The sequence below is a fragment of the Vipera berus genome (genome assembly GCF_964194415.1).
Source record: "Vipera berus genome assembly, chromosome: 4".
Classification (NCBI taxonomy): Eukaryota; Metazoa; Chordata; class Lepidosauria; order Squamata; family Viperidae; genus Vipera; species Vipera berus.
Window position 1 is genome coordinate 100,861,943 of NC_138206.1, and position 23,078 is coordinate 100,885,020.

General features: G+C 39.5%; 1 protein-coding gene across 1 annotated transcript in view; it reads right to left on the bottom strand.

Moving 5' to 3' along the window:
- Nucleotides 1-16,803: 16,803 nt before the first annotated feature.
- GPC6 (glypican 6) overlaps nt 16,804-23,078 on the bottom strand; it is a gene marked incomplete at its 3' end in the record, with an annotated part of 887,239 nt that continues 880,964 nt past the window's right edge. The window contains exons 9-10 of the mRNA XM_081327646.1: nt 20,916-21,091; nt 16,804-17,006 (exon numbers count right to left, since the gene is read on the bottom strand). Coding sequence (XP_081183772.1) covers nt 16,804-17,006; nt 20,916-21,091 — 379 coding nt within the window. The remainder of the gene's footprint in view (nt 17,007-20,915; nt 21,092-23,078) is intronic.

The following is a 23,078-nucleotide window of genomic DNA, read 5'->3' on the forward strand; positions in this document are numbered from 1 at the left end:
ATCCCAGTTTGCACATGCCTGGAAAGTTTGGAAGCAGACCCTCCAAAATTACTATAGTATTATATGTTACATCTGAGAAGAAAATTAATTAATTACAATATTTAAATATTAATAGACCAATTTCACGGGAAGTAATCATATTAATACTAATGAATGAATTTTGATTTAAATTTAAATTGCCTTTAATTCTACTTCAGTGACTTCATTTTTGTCTTGTCACTTTCTCATCTAAGGCACTCACTTTTAGAAAAATGGCTCCAGGCATTTCTTTCAAATATATAATATAATATAATATAATATAATATAATATAATATAATAATATAATATAATATAATATAATATAATATAATATAATATAATATAATATAATATAATATAATATAATATAATATAATATAATATAATATAATATAATATAATATAATATAATATAATATAATATAATATAATATAATATAATATAATATAATATAATATAATATAATATAATATAATATAATATAATATAATATAATATAATATAATATAATATAATATAATATAATATAATATAATATAATATAATAATATAATATAATATAATATAATATAATATAATATAATATAATATAATATAATATAATATAATAATATAATCTTTTTTAATTTGTTTTAACTTTTGTATTGATTTTCTTTTAAATATCCTGTAAACCGCCCTGAGTCCTTCGGGAAAGGGCGGTATATAAATCTAAATAAATAAATAAATAAATAAATAAAAGCCAAATGCAGCCCTCTGTGTTGCCTGAAAGAGCTTGGTCCCACTTGGGGATATAAAAAGTCAAGTCACTGTGAAACTCCAGGCACCACTAGTGTGATGCTGGGAGGAATTCTAGATCAGGGTTTCTTAGTTTCAGCAAATTCAAGATGTGTGAACTTCAACTCCCAGCATACATCTAAAAATTGCTGAGATTGAGAAACACTGTTCTACATTGTATGCTATGACTGAACAAGTGCAGGCAGATACATCCTTCTCTGACCTTAAAAACATGAAATTGTCCTATGTTTTACATGTTTGTCTCCTCCACTTGTGTGAGGAAGGCACCTTCTATTTTTTGTCTTACTGTATGATTTGGAACCCCATCATCTATGATTGTTGTTGTTGTTGTTAGTTGTGAAGTTGTGTCTGACCCATCGCAACCCCATGGACAATGTTCCTCCAGGCCTTCCTGTCTTCTACCATTTACGCTCACGCCTACTGCTTCAGTGACTCCATCCAGCCACCTCATTCTCTGTTGTCCCCTTCTTCTCTTGCCCTCAACCTTTCCCAGCATTAGGCTCTTCTCCAGTGAGTCCTTCCTTCTCATTAGGTGGCCAAAGTATTTGAGTTTCAACTTCAGGATCTGGCTTTCTAAAGAGCAATCATATAGTCATCTATGATAGGTTAGATTAAAGGTTGAGAAGCAGCTGCATTCTCTCTCATTTCATAACATCAGCAGTCTTGGAGGGGCCTGTTGAATCAATGAATTTCCTGCTCAGGGGCAGGATGGTGGAACCTTGCTACAATGTTTAGACTTGCAGTGCTTTGAAGCACTCAATCCATGGCACTTGGGGTTATCTGTTGTCTTCACCCCACTTTCCAGCCCGTGGTATTTCGCCAGGAAAAGTAACTGGCCAGCTGCGTTGCTGAAGTTTTTTTCTCCCTGAAACTGGGTAGTCATTGACAGCAGGCAGGCAGGAGGGGTATGTGGCAGAAGATAGTAAAGCTCCAACTCTGGCAAGATTTAATGCTCTTCCAATATCTCTTTTTGAGTGGAAATTTCAGGATATTCCATCTGGGGAAAAAAAAAGACTGTCCAGTTGGCGGATCCAGAAAAAGAAACTCCTAGGACATTATTTTACCAAGAGTATAAACTTTACTGAATATGCTATACTGGCACAGACAAAGTGAAACCAGCTCTGGGTTTCCCATGGAAAAGCTCTGGGTTTCCCCCTTTCCCTATGGGCCACCCACGGTCCATTATGTCCACCAACCACTTCTGTTCATTTTGTTATGGGAACTAGCCAGCCACGCTAGGACACACTGCTCGATGTGTCCTTGGGTTTGAGCACTGTCTCACGGGAACCGGTGATGCTCAGATGCAATTCCCCCCATCTTTGCATTCCATCCCACCTTCTCCTTTTTCTTTGTCAACCTGCGAAGTGGAATACAGGTGAAAGTGTGAGTCAGTCTTGACAGAAGGAGTTATTGAAACTTCAGGCCTTGTTGCCCTTATTACAAGGATGCCTGGTTACAACTCCCTGTCTAAGCCACCCAAATTCATGTTATTTGCAGATATTATTGTCCAACAGATGTGATGATCTACTCCTGAATGTAGCTAAGCTTTTCTCTATTATTGCTAAAATGTCTTGTGTTGGGTTTTATAATCAGAAGGTGTTTTCTTCATTTTGAATTTTTTAATGACAATGAAGTTTTACCATTCAAACCGATATTTTTTTTGGGGGGGGGGACAACAAAATAACAACCTTTGTTTCCTATCAGATTTCCAGGGGGAAACTGAGCATTAGCATCTTTTCCACTTCTTTCTTGATTTCAGCCTAAACAAATGATAAGCCAGGCATGAGTGCATTTTTTTAAAACTGTAGATTAATGAAGAGAAGTTAAAGTCTATACAGATTCCTATCTTCATGCTGAAATATAATATTGGGCTGCAAATTAACTTCCTTCTTTCCTTCTTCTCTCACACCCTTCCTTCCGACTTTTTAAAATGTGCATCCTATTTTGAACCTTCTGCAATTCCTGACTGTGCTTATTTTTACTTTTAAACCACTCAGGAAATCTTCCTGAGTATCTAAAATAGTGCCAAAGACATTTTGGGGATGTCTCATTAATATGATGCCAAGCAGCAAGTTCACAGAACAAACAATTCTATACATGGCACTAGACTTTGAAGGGTTTTTTTGTTTTGATAAAAATGGCAGCACGCTGTATCCTCTAGTAGTTCTGCTTTAATTTAATGTATTCCATGATTTGTAACACTTGGTTTCACCTCCTTACACTCTTCATCAAAATATGCTTGTGCAGGCTGATTAACAAATTAGATTATACATTCTAAGAGAGCTTGTTGTTAATTTAATTGAAACCTAATTGTGACTTCATTAACACCTTCTAATTCCCTGCCCCATTAATACTTCAGGTTATTCAAGATATCAAGCAACTAACACCCCCCCCCCCAAAAAAAAAAAAACAAAGCATGCATTTGAAAGTAATTCCATTTGGTTCTACAGAACTTCCATCTGTTTCAGAGGCTAGCTGTCCTCTTCTTCTACGCTGGCCCTTTGGAATAGGCAACCATCCAAGATACAGATGTCTCCCATCCTGATAATGTTCTGAAAGGTGATATTTTCCCAGACCTCAGGAGAGGGTGGTGGTGGAGATCCTTGTAAGACTTTGGTATTGTTTTGTATGGATTTTTCCTGGACACCTAGCATTTTTTCTTTGTTTTATGGTTCTGATTTATTATTATGTAAAGCACTCAAGAATCAGAGTTGAATTTCTATGTAATTTATGTAATGAAGGAAGGATAGATGCTGGATGAAGATAGGTAGTTATTCAAGGAATGAACCATTTCTGGGATATCTTCGTCCCAAATCAATTGGGATTTATAAGTGGATAGTAGTCTGCTATTGTCATCATCTGTACAAGGTATGAGGAACAGAGTTGGCATTCTGATGGATAAAAGTGAGATTCAGATTATAACTCTTTGTTAGGCTGAAGGTACAGATATTTACATGGAAATAAGTCCCATTAGACCTGATTTAGCAGAGCTTGCAGAATTCTTACTGACAGAAAATAGTTATTTAATACTCCCCCCCCCACGCACACCATCTAAAAACTTTGCAGTTTACAATGTTATGGCCACCATTCAGAGTACATGTCTTTCGAAAACATGTCTTTATCCTCACACTGTGTAGTACAAGTGCTGCTTTACAAATACTCCCAAATGATGGCCTTCTAGGTTTCAGATAACATAACTTCACATAAAGCACTATCCATGATGAGACATGATTGGGAAGATCCAAGGTCTAGAACAGGGGTCCTCAACCTTGGCAACTTTAAGACTTGTGGACTTCAACTCCCAGAATTCCTCAGCCAGATGTGCTGGCTGAGGAATTCTGGGAATTGAAGTCCACAAGTCTTAAAGTTGCCAAGATTGAATACCCCTGGTCTAGAATATCTTCAGCCATGATAACCACTGGATAATTTTGATTCTGCCACACAGGATTGTTTTTGTAGTGATAAAATGAATGTGAATCTCCATGTAAGCTGGCCTGAGCTCTTGGAGAAAGGAATGTATATCAATCAATCAATCAATCAATCAATCAAATACAAATAAATAAATATCTATATCAGCCACTTTATGTTCCCTGGGGCTCAGTCCCAGTTTGTGAATCTGCACCTTTCCTGAGTCCTTTGCAAACAGAGAAGAGTATTGATGGTGCATGAACAGAATATGTGAACAGAATATATATGAACAGAAAAGAAACGCAGGTTGGTTTGGTCTTTTTGAAATAAAGCTGTAAAACATGCAAGGCTACTTCTTTTACTCATATCATCCTATAGCAGAGTGACTCATAAAGAAAGATTTATAGCAAAGGATTGTCTTTATTATAGTTAGCTTTCGGCAATTTGTTTGCACTCAAGTCTTATGACAGTGATGTATGATTCATCCAGTAGGTATCATAATGACTTCTTAAGTGAAAATGAAAGATCTCTTGCTTATTAGGTGAACCATAAAAAGGAAAAAAAGTACTAATTCTCTGAACAATTTTGTACTCTTTGAATGAAACTCGTAGCTGAGGCAAAGAGAGCTATGCAAGCAATCCCATACAGTAACTAAACAATATCTTGCTTATGTGTATCTCTACTGACCAACTATGGTTGGGAATGCAGGGAAGTGAGGTTCTTTAGTGCCTAATCATCTGGGGGCAATTCTTTTTTTTTTATTGAAAAGTTTTAAGGTACAATTTTCCTTTAAAAATCCCCCCTTCTGGGGGCAATTCTTCTGTGGTACACATGGCCAGCTTGTCACAGGCTATGGTCTACATTTATTTTCTGGAAGTGTGAATGTGAATAGTAACTACATGGACAATCGACACCAAAGCTTCTGAAGAAACAAACCTGAGAATTCTCCAACATCAAATTCTCACTGAGAACCCTGTTGTCAACTCTATAATGAACTTGGCTGAAGCCATCTTGCTCGTTCTAGGTTGCCACAAGAAAGGGAGGGGGTGTGGAGTATTTTTGCTAGTCTAAACAATTCTGGGTCCCATGGGAACCAAGGCCATTCTACAAGTTAGTTTAAAGGGTTGAGTGTTTTGCTAGAAAGCCTGCCAAATTATTCTATTGGGGAATGTAGCTGATTGCATAGCACTTGGGTGGCTCATCATACACCACATTTAACATTTAAGAACATGTGGATAATTGACGTGGCAATACCAGGAAATAATATATATTTTTTTATTTTAATTCCATTTATATCCCGCCCTTCTCCGAAGACTCAGGGCAGCTTACAAGCTTAGCAGTAGCCTTCATTCTATGTATATGCCTGCTTATTAGGGCTTTCATACACCCCCCAAGCGGCATTATTACAAAGTCAGCTTAATTGCCCCCAACAATCTGGGTCCTCATTTTACCTACCTCGGAAGGATGGAAGGCTGAGTCAACCTTGAGCCTGGTGGGATGCGAACCTGCACTAATTGCAGGCAGCTGGTGTTACTTAAGGAGGCATTAGCCCACTGCTCCACCAAGGCTAATAGAATGTAAGATAAGGAATTAAAGGCAATCACAAAGTATCAAATTCTGAAAATCAAGATTAAAAGATTATGCCAAAAAGTGTCCATGGTGGTCCCAGTAGTTATCGGCATGCTGGGTGCCATATCAAAACATCTTGGATAGTACTTAGAAAATCTTACAAAATAATTGTCAAAATTCCTGTCAGTTACAAAAGGTAAACACAAACTCAGATAAACAACAACACATGACATATCACACCATGTCATCATTTTACAAAAAGAAAGCCAAAATGGAAAACTAAGTACTAAGTACACCCTTACTACTTCCATACAATAGGTACTGTATGAAGAGGCTAAGAGGCAGCCAGGTGCTGCTAATCAAGTGCCCTTGATCAATTGATCATCAGGTACTGTGACTACCTCTATAAAAGCCAAAGTTTTAGGATTTTGCCAGTCTCCAGCATAGAAGTGAGTGTTAACATAATGCCAACAAGACATCAGTGATGATAGAGAAGCAACTATTTATTTATTTATTATTGGGACTTATATGCCGCCCTATCTCCCGAAGGACTCAGGGCGGCTAACAACAATAAAATACAATGATACAAAAGTTAAAAAGAATTAAATTAACAGCCCCAATAGAATAAATTAAAATTGAAGTTAAAAATTAAAAAACATTTTAAAATCCCTTTTGTCAGTCCAGGTCAGCCTGATGGAAAAGAAGTGTTTTAAGGCTGCGGTGAAAGGACCAGAGATCCGGGGCCATCCGGAGCTCAAGGGGAAGTTGGTTCCACAGGGCTGGCACTCCCACAGAGAAGGCCTTCCCCCTGGGGGTCGCCAGCCAACATTGTCTAGCCAACAGCACCCTGAGGAGGTCCTCTCTGTGTGAGCGTACTGGGCAATGGGAGATCATTCCCGGCAGCAGACGGTCCTGCAAATATCCCAGGCGTAAGCCATGTAGGGCTTTAAAGGTAAGTACCAGCACCTTAAATCTCACCCGGAGGACAACCGGTAACCAATGCAGCTCACGCAGGAGGGGTGTAATATGGGAGTATCGGGATGCTCCCATCACTACCAGCGCGGCTGCATTCTGCACCAGCTGAAGCCTCCGGGTGGTCTTTAAGGGCAGCCCCACGTAGAGAGCATTGCAGTAATCTATACGGGAGGTAACGAGTGCGTGAGTGACCATACGTAGGGCAACTCGGTCCAGATAGGGGCGCAACTGGCATACCAGGTGAACCTGGGCAAATGCCCCCCTGGCCACGACTCCAATATGATCTTCAAAACTGAGTCGTGAATCCAGGAGGATGCCTAAATTGCGTGCCCTATCAACGGGAGGTAACACCTCTCCTCCCATAACCAAAGATGGAACCTCTTGGACTAAATGAGATGCCAGTACGTAAAGCCACTCAGTCTTGGCCGGGTTGAGCCAGAGCCTGTTCTTCCCCATCCAAATCTGTACCGCTTCCAGGCAACGGGACATCACGTTGAGGGCATCACTGGGTTGGTTCGGGGTGGAGATGAAAAGCTGGGTATCATCAGCATATTGATGATACCTCACCCCGAAACCACAGATGATCTCACCCAGCGGCTTCATATAGATGTTGAACAGGAGGGGCGAGAGTACCGACCCCTGAGGCACCCCACAACTAAGGGGCCTAGGGGCTGACCTCTGCCCCCCTGCCAACACCGTCTGCGAACGGCCCGAGATGTAGGAGAAGAACCACCGTAAAACGGTGCCTCCCACTCCCAACCCCTCAAGACGTTGCAGCAAGATACCATGGTCGATGGTATCAAAAGCCGCTGAGAGATCTAATAGTACCAGGACAGAGGAATAACCCCTATCTCGGGCCTGCCAGAGATCATCCACCAGTGAGACCAATGCCGTCTCCGGGCTGTACTATTGCTGCCCATCAATCTGGGAAGGGTTATAAGGTCATTTCCAAACAATTTAAAGCCCATCATTTGACTGTTAGGAAGATTATTCACAAGTGGAAAACATTCCAGACAGTTGCCAATCTTCCCTGGAGTGGACGTCCCAAGCACATTTATTTGTGCTTTAAATTGTAAGCCGCCCTGAGTCTTCGGAGAAGGGCGGGATATAAATGGGATTAAAAAAAAATTCATCCCAAGGTCAGATGGTGCAATGTTCAGAGAAATTGAAAAAAAATTCAAGAGTTACATCTCATATTCTACAGGCCTCAATTAGCATCTTAAATGTTGAAGTTCATGACAGTAAAATTAGAAAAAGACTGAGCAAGTGTGGTTTATTTGGTAGGGTTGCCAGGAGAAAGCCTCTTCTCTGTAAAAGAACATGGCAGCATGGTTAGGTTTGCAAAGCAAATCACAAAACTTCTGGAACATGGTCCTTTGGCTAGACAAGACCAAAGTGAAGATGCTTGGTCATAATGCATAGTGCCACATTTGGTAAACACCAAACATAGCATATTAGCACAAACGTACCAACTGTCAAGCATAGTGGTGGAGGGGTGATGATTTTGGTTTGTTTTGCAACCATAGGATTGGTCACTTTGCAGTCATTGAGTTGACCATGAACTCTTCTGTATACTAAATTATTCTAGAGTCAAATGTGAAGCCATCTGTCTGACAATTAAAGCTTATTGGGTCATGCAACAGAATAATGATCCCAAGCACACCAGCAAATCTACAACAGAATGGCTGAAAAACAAAAGAACCAAGGTGTTGCAATGGGCCCAGTCAAAGTGAAATGCTGGGGGGTGGGGAACCTCAACAGAGTTGTGCATAAATAAATGCCCAAAAAACTCAATGAACTGAAGTGATGTTGTAAAGAAGAGTGGGACAAAATTCCCCCACAACAATGTGATGAGAGACTGATAAAGTCTTACAGAAAATGATTACTTCAAGTTAAAAGATGGTTCTACAAGCTATTGAATCATAAGGTGTGCTTAGTTTTTCATACATGGCTTCTCTTTTTTGGCTTTCTTTTTGTAAAACAAATGATGATATGGTGCAATATGTCATGTGTTGTTCATCTGAGGTTGTATCTACCTACTTTTAAGAATTGCTAAGGACCAGATGATTTTTACTATGTCCTGAGGTATAAAACTATACAGGTGAAACTCGAAAAATTAGAATATTGTGCAAAAGTTCATTTATTTCAGTAATGCAACTTAAAAGGAGAAACTAATATATGAGATAGACCCATTACTTGCAAAGCAAGATAGTTCAAGCCGTGATTTGTCATAATTGTGATGATTATGGCTTATAGCTCATGAAAACCCCAAATCCACAATCTCAGAAAATTAGAATATTGTGAAAAGGTGCAATATTCTAGGCTCAAACTGTCCCACTCTAATCAGCTAATTAAGCCATAACACCTGCAAAGGGTTCCTGAGCCTTTAAATGGTCTCTCAGTCTGGTTCAGTAGGAATCACAATCATGGGGAAGACTGCTGACCTGACAGTTGTGCAGAAAACCATCATTGACACCCTCCATAAGGAGGGAAAGCCTCAAAAGGTAATTGCAAAAGAAGTTGGATGTTCCAAAAGTGCTGTATCAAAGCACATTAATAGAAAGTTATGTGGAAGGGAGAAGTGTGGAAGAAAAAGGTGCACAAGCAGCAGGGATGACCGCAGCCTGGAGAGGATTGCCAGGAAAAGGCCATTCAAAAGTGTTGGGGACTTTCACAAGGAGTGGACTGAGGCTGGAGTCAGTGCATCAAGAGCCACCACACACAGACAGATCCTGGACATGGGCTTCAAATGTCGTATTCCTCTTGTCAAGCCGCTCCTGAACAACAAACAACGTCAGAAGCGTCTTACCTGGGCTAAAGAAAAACAGAGCTGGTCTGTTGCTCAATGGTCCAAAGTCCTCTTTTCTGATGAGAGCAACTTTTGCATCTCATTTGGAAACCAAGGACCCAGAGTCTGGAGGAAGAATGGAGAGACACACACTGCAAGATGCTTGAAGTCCAGTGTGAAGTTTCCACAGTCTGTGTTGATTTGGGGAGCCATGTCATCTGCTGGTGTTGGTCCACTGTGCTTCATTAAGTCCAGGGTCAATGCAGCCATCTACCAGGAGATTTTGGAGCACTTCATGCTTCCTTCCGCAGATGAGCTTTATGGGGATTCTGACTTCATTTTCCAGCAGGACTTGGCACCTGCCCACACTGCCAAAAGCACCAAAACCTGGTTCAGTGACCATGGGATTACTGTGCTTGATTGGCCAGCAAACGTGCCTGACCTGAACCCCATAGAGAATCTATGGGGCATTGCCAAGAGAAAGATGAGAGACATGAGACCAAACAATGCAGAAGAGCTGAAGACCGCTATTGAAGCATCCTGGTCTTCCATAATACCTGAGCAGTGCCACAGGCTGGTAGCTTCCATGCCACGCCGCATTGAGGCAGTAATTGCTGCAAAAGGGGCCCAAACCAAGTACTGAGTACATATGCATGCTTATACTTTTCAGAGGTCCGATATTGTTCTATGTACAGTCCTTGTTTTATTGATTGCATGTAATATTCTAATTTTCTGAGATTGTGGATTTGGGGTTTTCATGAGCTGTAAGCCATAATCGTCACAATTATGACAAATCACGGCTTGAACTATCTTGCTTTGCATGTAATGAGTCTATCTCATATATTAGTTTCCCCTTTTAAGTTGCATTACTGAAATAAATGAACTTTTGCACGATATTCTAATTTTTCGAGTTTCACCTGTAAAACATTATCCTTAGAGCTTGGGTGTACAGACAGTCTTATGTCCCTCTTTGTGACCTCGTATCTTTATTTACTCCTTAAATATACAAGGGCAATTCGGAAATAAACCTCTGTTTGAGCATGTGCGAGAAATAGGCAGGATAGTGATGCCCGTTATATGGCGCTGTGCGCAGTAGTTCAGTAGGCAGTGAGGAGTGGAAGGAGAAGGTTGTGTTGCTGTTGACTTGTCCTCTAGATCTACTGAAAATCCGATCAGAGAATGCCGATTGGTGGCCCCCAGGGGGAGGGCGTTCTCTGTGGGTGCACCAGACCTGTGGAACCGCTTGCCGGTCGAGCTCCGGATGGCCCCCGACCTTCGCTCCTTCCGGCGCGATCTAAAAACTTATTTATTCGATCAATCTGACCTGGTTTGATGGGTTAGGGTTGGGGTTTTAATATGGCTTTTAATTATTGTTTTATATTTGGGCATAATATTTAATTGTCTTTTAACTTTTGTATTTCGCTTTTATATTTATTGCCCTGTACACCGCCCTGAGTCCTTCGGGAGAAGGGCGGTATAAAAATCGAATAAAACTAAAACTAAAATGAACCCTGCCATAGAAAATCCCGCCAAACGTGAAGTGTGTGCAGTAATACGATTTCTGTGTGCAAAAAGACTTTCGGCAGCTGCCATTCATCGCAAACTGTGTAATGTTTATGGACCAAATGTGATGAGTGAAGGTGTCGTACATCAACGGTGTCGCATGTTTAAAGATGGACGAACTGACATGCATGACGAGGCAAGAAGTGGCCGCCCATCTGTAGCCAGCGATGAACTCGTGCAGGAAATTGACAAAAAGGTCAGTGAAGTCCGTCAGTTCCCGATATCCACACTTTCTTTACACTTTCCCCAAGTTTCTCGGACTGTTTTGTACGAGGTAGTGACAGAAAATTTGGGATACCACAGGTTCTGTGCTCATTGGGTACCAAAACTCCTTTCTGAGGAGAACAAAACACAGTGAATGGTTCACGATGCTGTTACAGGGTGGCTTCATTCCCAGGCAGGAGATTTTTTTGCAGAAGTGTTATGTATGGGGGTTTAAGAGATACAGCAAGCCGCGGAATAGCCGATACCACCAGGTGGCACTGTACCGAAACTCCTTTGGCCGGTTAGTTTTCGGTGGGAAACTAAGGTTTAAACTGATTGGCTGAGAGCGTACCTGGCCAGGTATATAAAGGTACAGGTAACCCCTATTTCCCCAGTACAGTTTCTACCACCAATAAAGAACCCCTATGCTGTACTCATCGGCCTGGCATCTTTCCTGCATTCCAGAACCCACTACACAATAAGAAGGAATTTCAAACCTTGTAAGACATTTTGACAAGTGCCTCAATTTGAAAGCCAATTACATCGAAAAGTAATGTAATGTTGTAGTTTTCTAATGTGTATAATAAAAGTTTTGTATCTGCAAGTGTCTGTCACTGATAACCAAACAGAGGTTTATTTCTGAATTGCCCTCGTACATGGCCACCCTTCTCCAAAAAAAAAACAACACAAAAAACTCTTCTGTTGAACCCAGAGACTTTTCATAACTGCTAAATGATGATCCTGATGGAGCCTGTAGCTTGTGAAAGGGACTAGCAGAGAGCTGAAAACATCTAGTTGATACTAATGTGAGAAGCTACTGAGGTTTGGGGAATTAAAATGATTATTTGGCTGAAAATATAAGAAGAGAGTACCTTATGCCCCAGAATCTAAGAATCTTTTTATTTAGGCCAGAGGGGGTGAATATCACATTTTTCTTATGGAAGAAGCAGCATAAATGTTAATGGAACATTTGAACATTTGTTTGTTGTTACTTCTTTAAAATGATAAGGGAACTTGAAGATTTACTTTAACACCTGCTACTATCTTACCACACCCATGCTACCTGTGCAAGTCTTCAAATCTGCTACACTGACCAGAGCAAACTTTCTTAAGGCGCATTCACTGGAAACCAGTTTAAGTGTTGTTTGTTGTACTGGACCATCAAGAAGGGTCTTTGTTTTTTGCATTGTGACCCAGCTTTCTGAAATATAAATATTATAAGCCAAGTAAAGAAAAGCACATCAAATGATATAGAATACATGAGTTTAAGAAGCACCAAGTTTTTACATTTTTATTTCCTAATTCTGAAATTCAACACACTTGGTAGATTTAATAGCTCTTTCACATTCCAAGGCAATGTGACATATGAGAAAAAGACAATTTAACCTCTGGGGGGGGTATTTGACAGCCTTGTGCACATCTTACACAAGGCAGTCATGGTACCTACTGTGAAGAAGTAAACAGAGAAATATGAGGGGACAAATTCATTCCTGATTTTAGCTCACATGGTAATTCACACAGTCAAGACAATTAAATGGAGACATGCTTTCTGAGTGCGGTGTTATTTAACAACACGTCAGCATCAGCTCTGGTTTGGGAGATGGAACCATGATCCTGGCTTAGCCCTCGGCATCTTCTTTGGGCTGATCTTACTCTTGCTCAGAAACAAATATTCCTTTTGAGAAGCTCAGGCTGTGCCTGCTACTCTCAAGTTAAGTCAGCCATAGAAAACCAGGCATACAATGAGGTCAGAGGTTTTGTTCAAATTTGGGCCAAATCTTTGTTCATGGAGAGACACAACATCCATTTCAGCATAGCTGGACCCCAACTAATACGCATCAGTGACACGTGAGGACAGAATGGTACTCAAGAGTACAAAGAGTAACCGTATAACTGAATAACCACATACAGCTGTGGATCAATCCAAACAGCAGCACTTCCTCATACACCTTCCAGGTGTCCAACTTTAATGTTAAAACAATATAAAAACAGCTGTTCAAGCAGCTGTTTTTCAGACATGTTTAATATGCCTGCTGGGAATCAGAAGAGCTACATTTTAGGACAATAGCTCTAGGAAGGTTCAAGTATATATATATTTTAAAAATTGGGTAACGTCAGAAATCAAAAAGTATTGCAAGAAATCTTGGAATGTGGAAACTTAATTTGTTCCTTAATCTTGAGAAAAGTGAATGTGGTTAATTAATCAGAGGAGACATCTGATCAGAAAACCTCAGTAACTCATCTGTACAAATGTGAATAGAGGGTGCTACAATGGGCAGATTAGTGGATGGCAGTCTTAACACTTTTTTTCCACGTTTCTGATTGTTTCATCATAATTGACTTTTAGCATCTTTTAGATCAATGTTTCATAATTTTAAAATCTGTTGACTTCAACTCCTAGACTTTCACAGTCAGCAGAATTCAAGGCAGCTGTGTGATTGACATTTTCTCGCCTAACACAAGGTCAGTTCACCAATATCTGAGTCTTTGCAAGTGGCTGCTGCTGTCTGAAATCAGAAACTTTGTGTGGCTGGTCCTGATTAGAACTCAGATGGGAGACCACGATGGCCACAGGATTCACAGGGAAATCAACAAGGACAGCAAAGAAGAGGACAACAGCAAACTATTTCTGTCTTCTTTCCTAGAAAACTTTGTGATGTCCTGCAGTCTAGCTTGACTAGAAGGTACCGAGCTTTGAAGAGCTGAAAGTCATGGACTGATAGGAAGGTTTTTGTTCTCTTGCATGGCAGGCTGGTCAGAAATCAGCTTTGGATCTACTAATTATTCCTTAGGAGGTTTACAAGAGACTGGTTTCTAATTCCCAAATGTTTAGAATGTAGCAATTACATCGCTCCTCACCTCCGTTATAGATTATATTGCCCAAAGGGAGAGAAGCCTAGCTTGGAATTTTGAGTGGAAAGGAAATGAGACCAGTACAATTCCAATTATTTAAAGAAATTCCTACTTCAGTTTCCTTGAAATCAAAGTGAATGTCTAAGTGGTTTGACTTATGGATCTTATGAGCACGCCTGAAGTATGATCATCAGGATCACATAAGAGTAGATTACAATTTCACATTGGATCATGTTATCCAAATGCAACCTGCAGATATTTAAAGTCTTTTGCAGTTAATTAACTTTAAAGGAAAGCACATGAGTACAATCATCATTACCAAATGAAGCTGTTCTGCATATTCTCATGTTATCCCACAGATTTACACAGAGTTTAAATTGAAGTTAGCTCTGGAAGGGGCTTCAATGGGCAGTTTGTCAAATAAATCAAGATAGTGCTTGCAACTGTGTGGTCAAAGTCCCTTTTTTTACATGCATTGTACATGTGATATCACAAAAAAGCACACTTGACTCTTTGGACACCTTCCCTGTCCATGTGGGACTTATTCAAACCTTCAAAGGTTAGATGGGACTTTCAGAGACTCTCCAAAATTACTTTGAATTGATACCTTAACAGGACCAAAGGTGGAAATTATCAAATATATGGAGAATACAGGTAATCCTAGTTTAGCGACCACAGCTGAAGCTGGCAATTAAGTGAAACACTCACTAAATGAAACTGCAATTGCACTTATGATCTTATTTCAGCTTCCTTTGCTTTTCAGACCTGCAAAGACGATAAATGGGAGGATTAGTTGAAACATTATTTTTTCATCAGAGTAACAGCAGTTGCTGTACAAGGCAGATGCTAAGTGAGGACTACCTGTATTTGAATTGTATTTAATTAACTTATTTTAATGAAAATGTGATTTAAAAGATTTTTTTCCCCACTGGGCTCTGTAGGTGTCCACCGTGTATGCCGTTCCATGACATCATACTATTCAAAGACCAAATGCAAATTGCAGATCTGGAAAAAAAATGATTGCATATTCCTGCTATAAAGAAATGGGCAGAAAGTCTCCTGTTTGACTTTTGCACTTGTCAATAGTGAAAGGATGACATTTACCCAAGTAACACATACACACAGAAAGCTGGTTGACAAAACATTTTTCCCCTACAAAGATGTGTCAACCCTGAGCTTGTAATTAAGAAGTTAAAATCTGTGATTTTTATATATATATTTATATATATATTCATATATATAAAAATAGATGGCCATACTAAGACTAAAAAAGTGAAAGAAATTCGGAGTGTCAGTACTATATATATTATATATGTATATAGAGAGATATTTGTGTGAGTGCGTGCACTTGTAGGAGTGTCAATAGTATAGCAATAGGATTCCCTTTTGATACAATAAACAATATGAAGAAAGTTGTTTCTATGAAAAGATAAGATATTGATCCAATTACTATTATTGGCCTCTTTTAAATTGGCCATTTGGGTATGCCAGACAGCACAGGTTAAGAAAATTCTGTTCGAAGTCAAAAGTGAAAGCAAGTAAGAAAGATTACTGTATATCATAAGAGATTTGTTGTATGTGTGTGCGTGGGGGGAGGAATGGAAGGTCTGTCCAACGATTTAAATTAAATTCAAGAATTGTTAAAAAATTCCTGCAGATGGGTGGTGATAGGGGATAAAGAGATCTGCAGAGGTTTGCTAAAAATGCCAAGATTGGGGTCCAGCCATGTGATTGAAGCCCCACCCCTTTTTATGTGCAATCCATGAATACGGTAGGTCTCTAAAAAAAGGAGGGGCTTCGATTACATGATCATGGTTGCCATTTTGACTTTTTTGACATCATCCTGCAGATGCCCCCATCAGGCACTCCTGTGTCCATGTTGTAACATGGGTCAAACCAATTGCGACAAAAGCCTTAGATGGCAAACAGAAAAGGGACAGGAAGGTGCTACTCTTGTTCTCAGAAAATGTCCTATTTTTGCTTGAAACCTGTACGCCAATTCTTCCATTTACAGTTAAGAATAAACATAGTTACAAAAAAAAAACAAAAAACAAAAAAAACACCCAATCCCAAACCCACCAGACTGCAAGATATTCTCTCAGTGACTAACGTCATTTTGGTGATTTGAAGTGAAATACAGAAGTGTCCTACATAAGAGGGCTTGGCTTTCCTGTGTGTGCATTTGTGCGTGCTTATTACTCGGCCTTGGAATAGCTTTATTTTCAACATGTTTCTTCTTCCCATTCTCCTTTTTTTTTCTAATGGAAAAAAAAAGAAATAAAAATAAAAGCCCATGTCGGGTCCCCTAAATCTCTCCCGCCCTTTCTTACTGAAACATAAAAGCAAACAATATTCTGAAAAGTCTTCTAGAATAAAAGTGTGAGAGAAGAGATCGCTGAGAAGCAGACATTTTGTTCCACAGATGGAAACCAGAAGAGCTTCTTCTAGGCCACGGCACTCTTTGTGAAAGTGCCGAGCCGGGCAGGTTGCAGGGCTGCTTCTTTCTGGTAGAAAACCATAAAGGTTGGTGGTGTGGTCCATTGTCTGAGGGCATCAGAAAAGGAGCAAACTGGCTGTTCTGTTCTTTTTCAATAGCTAAAAGGCAGTCAGGGCTGACTGGAGCCGGGATTATCTGCAGTGTCTTTGCAGGAGAAAGATCGTAAGAAGGAGGAAGCCCGTGAGGACGGATGGGCTGGGCTGGCTGGCTGAAGAGTCCACTTCCCTCCTGTCTGAGTCAATGAGAGGAGTTTCTGTGGTGACGAATTCAAACTCTGTTGGACAAATGTCATCTGTACAGCCACTTCCACTACCGGAGCCACTGGTCTCCTCACCTGTAGGACCAGGGAGAGAAAGAGAGAAATCAGGGAAGAGCTTTAGAGAGCAACTCAGTTTAGTTTCAAGCTGTACATGGAGAGAGGAGTAGCTCCAGATGGCTTTCATTGTCTGAGAACTACTGCCTGATGGGTCTGAATGCACCACTTGGAGGACCATTAGCTTCCAGGAGGGCTGGTTCAGAACTCTTTTCCATGACCTCATAGCAGGTCCCACATTAACCATAAGGCAGGGGGTGTTACATGTAGAAGAAGAATCTGCCGGGGTCACAGTGAATCCCTCAAAGGTACTCTCAAAGAGGCCACAAATTGAAGCAAACATAAGGACCGAATTACTTACTTTGAATTTTTGAAAAATACATAGCTGCCTTTTAAGAGACCTCAGTGGGAAAACTGTCAATAAAGTTGCTCTGCTGGCACAAATTATTAAATTGCCCCACTGAGTGACAGCCAAGAGTTCGGGCCCAAAGAAATAACAGAATTGAAATAGCAAACAGAAAATCTCTTAGCAAATTGCAATCTGAATATTTCCACAAATATAGTAAGAGGTATAGTAGTGTTTTTACAGGGTGTTCTTAACCAAATTTATTGAAAAATATTTTTTTTTCCTCCAGGGGAACTTACTTATCTATTAATATTTCATTTAAAACAAAAAATATTTTGTTTTTGCACATAGGAGGGTTACATATTAAAAAAAACTGTGTCTAGTTGTTCTGATGTGCAAGTATCAATAACAATAACCCAGCATCCCTCCTAGATAATAAAATAATGTGGACATCTCATGAGGAACAGCTCTGCCCGGGTGACACTTAATGTGTAAGGATTTATTGACCTTGGGCATGGCACACCTTTTTTTTTCCTCCAAGACATGGCAGAGCAGCTACTTCTGAGGTAGATATTGTACAAAAATAAAAATGCAATGTGTCCACATATGAGAAAAGAAAGGGAACCGCTACTATTTTTTAAAAAATCCATCTAATACTTGGTACTTATGTACAAGTCAATTCCTATCCACAATATTTCCTAAACAGAATAAAGATAAACTAACTTTAGTTATTTTTTTTCTACTGCTGCTGAATTTAACCATCCCTAACATATTTAAAATGTAGTTAACTATTCTTTATTTGGTGAGAAGAAAGCTCTTCATTTTTTACCCCATTAATTTTACATAAATGTCTACAGGTTCCATTTTAAACCTTTTTGGTAAATCAATATACATCTTCGTACATACCATGCAACTATTAAAGTATTAAACTATTAAAGAACTTTAAATGTGTGTGTGTGTGTGTGTGTGTGTGTGTGTACCCAATAAATCAATCAATAAACACACACACTTCTGTGCTTGTGTGTAAAATGAAAAAATAGCACAGTTCCAAAAATATTCTCTCAATGGGAGCTCCAGCAGTTGTAAAAGCCAGCTTTTCAAGAGTTTATTAAAGGTTCATTCTAATACAGAAATTTTCAACAAATCTTTTATGTTAGCACAAGACAACTGAGAGTTGTGCATTCATCTTTTGCTCTATGGCCTACATCAGAGGTCTTCAAACTTGGCCATTTTGTGACTTGTGGACTTCAACTCCCAGAATTCCTCAGTCAGGCATGCTGGCTGAGGAATTCTGGGAGTTGAAGTCCACAAGTCATAAAAGGGCCAAGTGTGAAAACCCCTGGCCTACATATACAGAGTTTTCAGAAGCCAACAAAGGACTATCCCAACCCCTTGCTTCTCCTGGATTGTGCTGTCCCAGTCAAAGATTGCTGGAGCCCCAGACGTGCCATTAGCTTTGGGGTGGTAGGTGAGGTAGACAGGACAGCTCTGCTTTAAATGTTTCCATGCTTCTGGTTACACACAAGTATCTTAAAATGCTTCCAAGGTTCAGGTGAATATGCTTATTTTTCCCTTGAACTTCTTCCTTCTAAATGGATTAGAATCTTTGCAAGCAGGAAGGTCCACAGGGCTTAGATATGCAGTGATATCCTTCACTGTCATTTCTCCAGGCATGGGAAATCGAGAGGGTTTCACTCCATCTCTCAAATATCCCGAATAACCGTACAGAGGTACTTGGGAGATACACTGTGTGAAATGCTTTGTCTCAAGTGACAGGAAAAACAATAAAATGAAAGTTAGGTGGAATTATCAAAATGTATTATATTATATTATATATTAACAGCTCAAGAGAATAGTAGTTAGCACAGAGAAGGGAAAAAAATCCTGCTAAGTTCAGCCTGGGGATCGGGTCATTGATTTAGAGCTGCAAGCAGATTTACCAGCTCTATGTAGATCAGGGGTCTCCTATCTGTGGGCCGCAGCCTGGCCACCGGGCTGTGGGAATGGCTGGCAAGTGTGTGCACGTGTGCGCACCCCCCCTCACACTAGCGCCACTGCGCAGGTACTAGAGGCCCCATTTGCACGAGCGCTAATGCTGCCACTGTGTGTGCACCTGTTTGCGCATGCACACATGCACACACGTGCACACACACACACATACACACACACATTTCCTCCTCTCCCTTTGCCTCCGGGCCGCCAAGCTAGAAAGGTTGGGAAGTTTGATTTAGATATATGTTCCTAAGCCACTCTGCACACGTCATCCAACCAGCCAGATATTTTACTTTCAGAACAATTCCAAAATGCAGAAGGACCTTATCTTTGGCCAGATTCAATGCTTTCCCAATAGCTGTGATTGAAAGGAGATACCAAAAGATCCCCTTTGAATAGAGTCCATGCAGTGGAGGAATAATTGAAACAACGGAACACGTTATTTTGGGCTGTCCTCTTTATGCAGATGTTCATCAGGAATTATGATCTCCATTCTTTATTAAACATCCTGATTTTGCTTCTTTTACTTCTTTGACCACATCTAAGTACTGTGCTACAATGTCAGTAAAGTATGCCGTAGTACTTCTTCTAATCCTTTTTAGATATTTTAGAACTAATTTTTATCCTAAATAATTGTAATTTCCTTAAAACAAGGAAATTTGCTGGTCAGTGACCAAATGAAAATAAAAATTGATTGATTAAACCAGGAATATTCTGCTCATAAAAGAGGTGTTATGATCCGTGAGCCACCTCTAACCAATTGAGAAAATGCAAGGAGGAAAGGATTTTTTATTTCAAAGCAGTTTGCTGTGCTTACACACATGTGCATATTGATGAATTTGATAAAAGGTAGTATACATATAAAAAGGGACATGGTGGCTCAGTGGGTTAGGACGCTGAGCTTGTCGATCAGAAGATCGGCAGTTTGGCGGGTCAAATCCCGAGTGCCACATAGCAGAGTGAGTGCCTGTTACTCGTCCCAGCTTCTGCCAACCTAGCAGTTCGAAAGCACATAAAAAATGCAAGTAGAAAAATAGCGACCACTATGGTGGGAAGGTAACAGTGTTCCATGCACCTTTGGCGTCTAGTCATGCCGACCACATGACCACGGAGACGTCCTCGGACAAGCGCTGGCTCTTCGGCTTTGAAACAGAGATGAGCACCGGCCCCATTTGATTCACATGTATAAGGCTGCTCTTTATAAGTTAAACAAAAAGCAACAGTTTCAAGACCATATAGTCTTCAAAACACCTTTTTCAGCTCTCAGCTTCCTCTCTGTGGCTGCTGAAAAATTAACAATGTGTTTCCTCTTCATTCAGAAGTGGGAAACAAATTCAATAGTATTGTACGCCCTGAAGTTGGCTGTATCCTGAATGGAATAACATGGAAAAACCTGGTTCCCACCTCCAATTATGATATGACCTTACTTAGTCTGCTCAAATGCCTATCCACAGAGATGTCTAACCACCAAAAGTAATTACAGCAATGGATCGAGGAAGAAGACAGCCATTAACTTCAATGCAGATTGCTACTAGTGTTAGAAGTCAGAAAGAAAGGCTGCAGCAGAGAAGTTTGCCTACATAATGTCTTACTTGTGTCCTGAAAGTTCACATCATTTCCATTGTATGCATTTTTTAGTTTGTTGGTCATTACTCTTAGAGCCATGATTTGTTGTCTTATGTAGGTATCAGGCCGGGTGATGTCCACATCAACCTCAGGATTGTTTATCTGATTGGTGAGTCCATCATTCATGATCTCAGGTAGATACCTGTACAACAGAATGGAGAATTAAGACACATCATTGTAATGATTATACTTCCATGACATTATTCATTGAGACAAGGACATTCACCCATGACAATACATTCATCTTTTGTGATAAATATGCTTATAGGATCATTCACTCATTCTATGGTGTCTTATGTTTTGTGGAGGGGTGTCTTCCTAGAATGGATGCAAACAAGTAGTTCCCTTTTCAAATGAATGAATGAATGGATGAATGTATTTTCTGAGTTACCATGGCTCAAAATTTGAACATTCCTAAATGGCCTGATCTACCAGGGAGATGGATGAGAGAGAATATTTTCATGTAATACCTGTTTATGTTTTAAAGAAATGATTTACAGTTATTTATACTGGGGTGCAATGTATACTGAATTAACACTGTTAACTTTGCATAAAAGAGACAGATAATTCCATGCGAAAAATCAGCATGACTTACTGCTGTGCTCTTCTTTACATCCTTCTGTTGGAATAACCAGGAATTAAAAGCTCTAGGTTTTACTCAGAGTACGTAAATGAAACTTTGGTCCCATTGAAATAAATGAACCTTGAGTATTTATCTGAGAGCTACTGATTTCAGTAAGAATTAAGTAAATAAATTTGGAAAGTAATGCTCTAGTCAATGGAACAACATCTGATGTAAAGGACAAATCAGAAAATAACATCCTCTTTTTTCTGAATCCATTCCTATGACCAGTTCCTAATATAATATCCAAAAATCCAAATGAAGCATGATAGTGATTTGGCACAATATATGCCATGAGGGACTGTGAAAAGAAGTATATCTCCCAATGGAAAGATTACATTAACACTCTTGCATTAATAAGAGAATATTGTTAGTTAACCAGGAAACTCTAAAATCACTTTTGATGAACTCTCAGCTAATCTATGAAAAGACTGGAGTTCGTTATGGATTTGCAACTCCACAGGTGTGTTGGGCTGTTGAATGTATTTAGGGTGCAGGATGTATGCAGACTGTTAGAAAGCTAACAGATTTATCAAGACCATTTGATTTGCGCACCTTACACTGGGGTCTATGACAACTGAACGTGGGCAACTCACTGTGGCCAACTTGCCACAGCCAATTCACCATAGCTAATTTGCCATGGCCATCTCATCACAGCCAAGTCGCCGCAGGACAAGAGTTACACTAATATCAAAGAAACAGTGGAACAGAATCATTAAAGGATGCAAAAGGAGGGACAGAATGAAATGTGAATGACATTTTTTTTAAAAAAAATATTTTAAATAATTAAATCGAACTGTTAAATTGTCCCACAGGGAATAGTCCCAGGGCACGTTGGCTGCAGTGAATTGTCCTGCAGTGAGTTGGCCGTGGTGAGTTGCCGTGAAAAGTTGTCCCATTCCACTTAAAAAGTGCTCCAGAATGAACTGAAAATGCAGTGATGGGCCTGAAAAAATTGTCAGAAATTTAGAAATGATGAGCATAACAGAGCATAATCCAAGACCAAGACTTTCTGGGACTACAATTGATGATGTTTTTATAGCAAAAGTAAAAAAAAAACCCTAATGATCCATAGATCCATACTGTTAACCATGTTCTTCAAAAATGCATATAGGTTTTTTTAATAGATATTTTATTATGTTTTTATAATTACAAATATTTTGTGCTTAATAAACTGTATTGTCTGGGTTCACATATTTAACATTAATAGTAATACAACTTCAATTTCTACTCTCTACTCCATTTTTCCAGCCATTTATAGAAATTATCCCATGTTTGGAAATATTCTGTGTCTTCTTTTCCTTTCATTTTCAGCCTATCCATTTCTGCACAATCTAAAATTTTCCTGATTATATCTTCTTCCGATGGTGCTTCTTTGTTTTTCCAATCCTTGCTGCTGTTAATACATGTAATATTAAGTATATACGTTTTTTATCATAGTTCTCTGTAATTATACCTAAAAGAAATAATTCTGGCTTAAAATCTACATGTTTTCTTAACCTTTTCT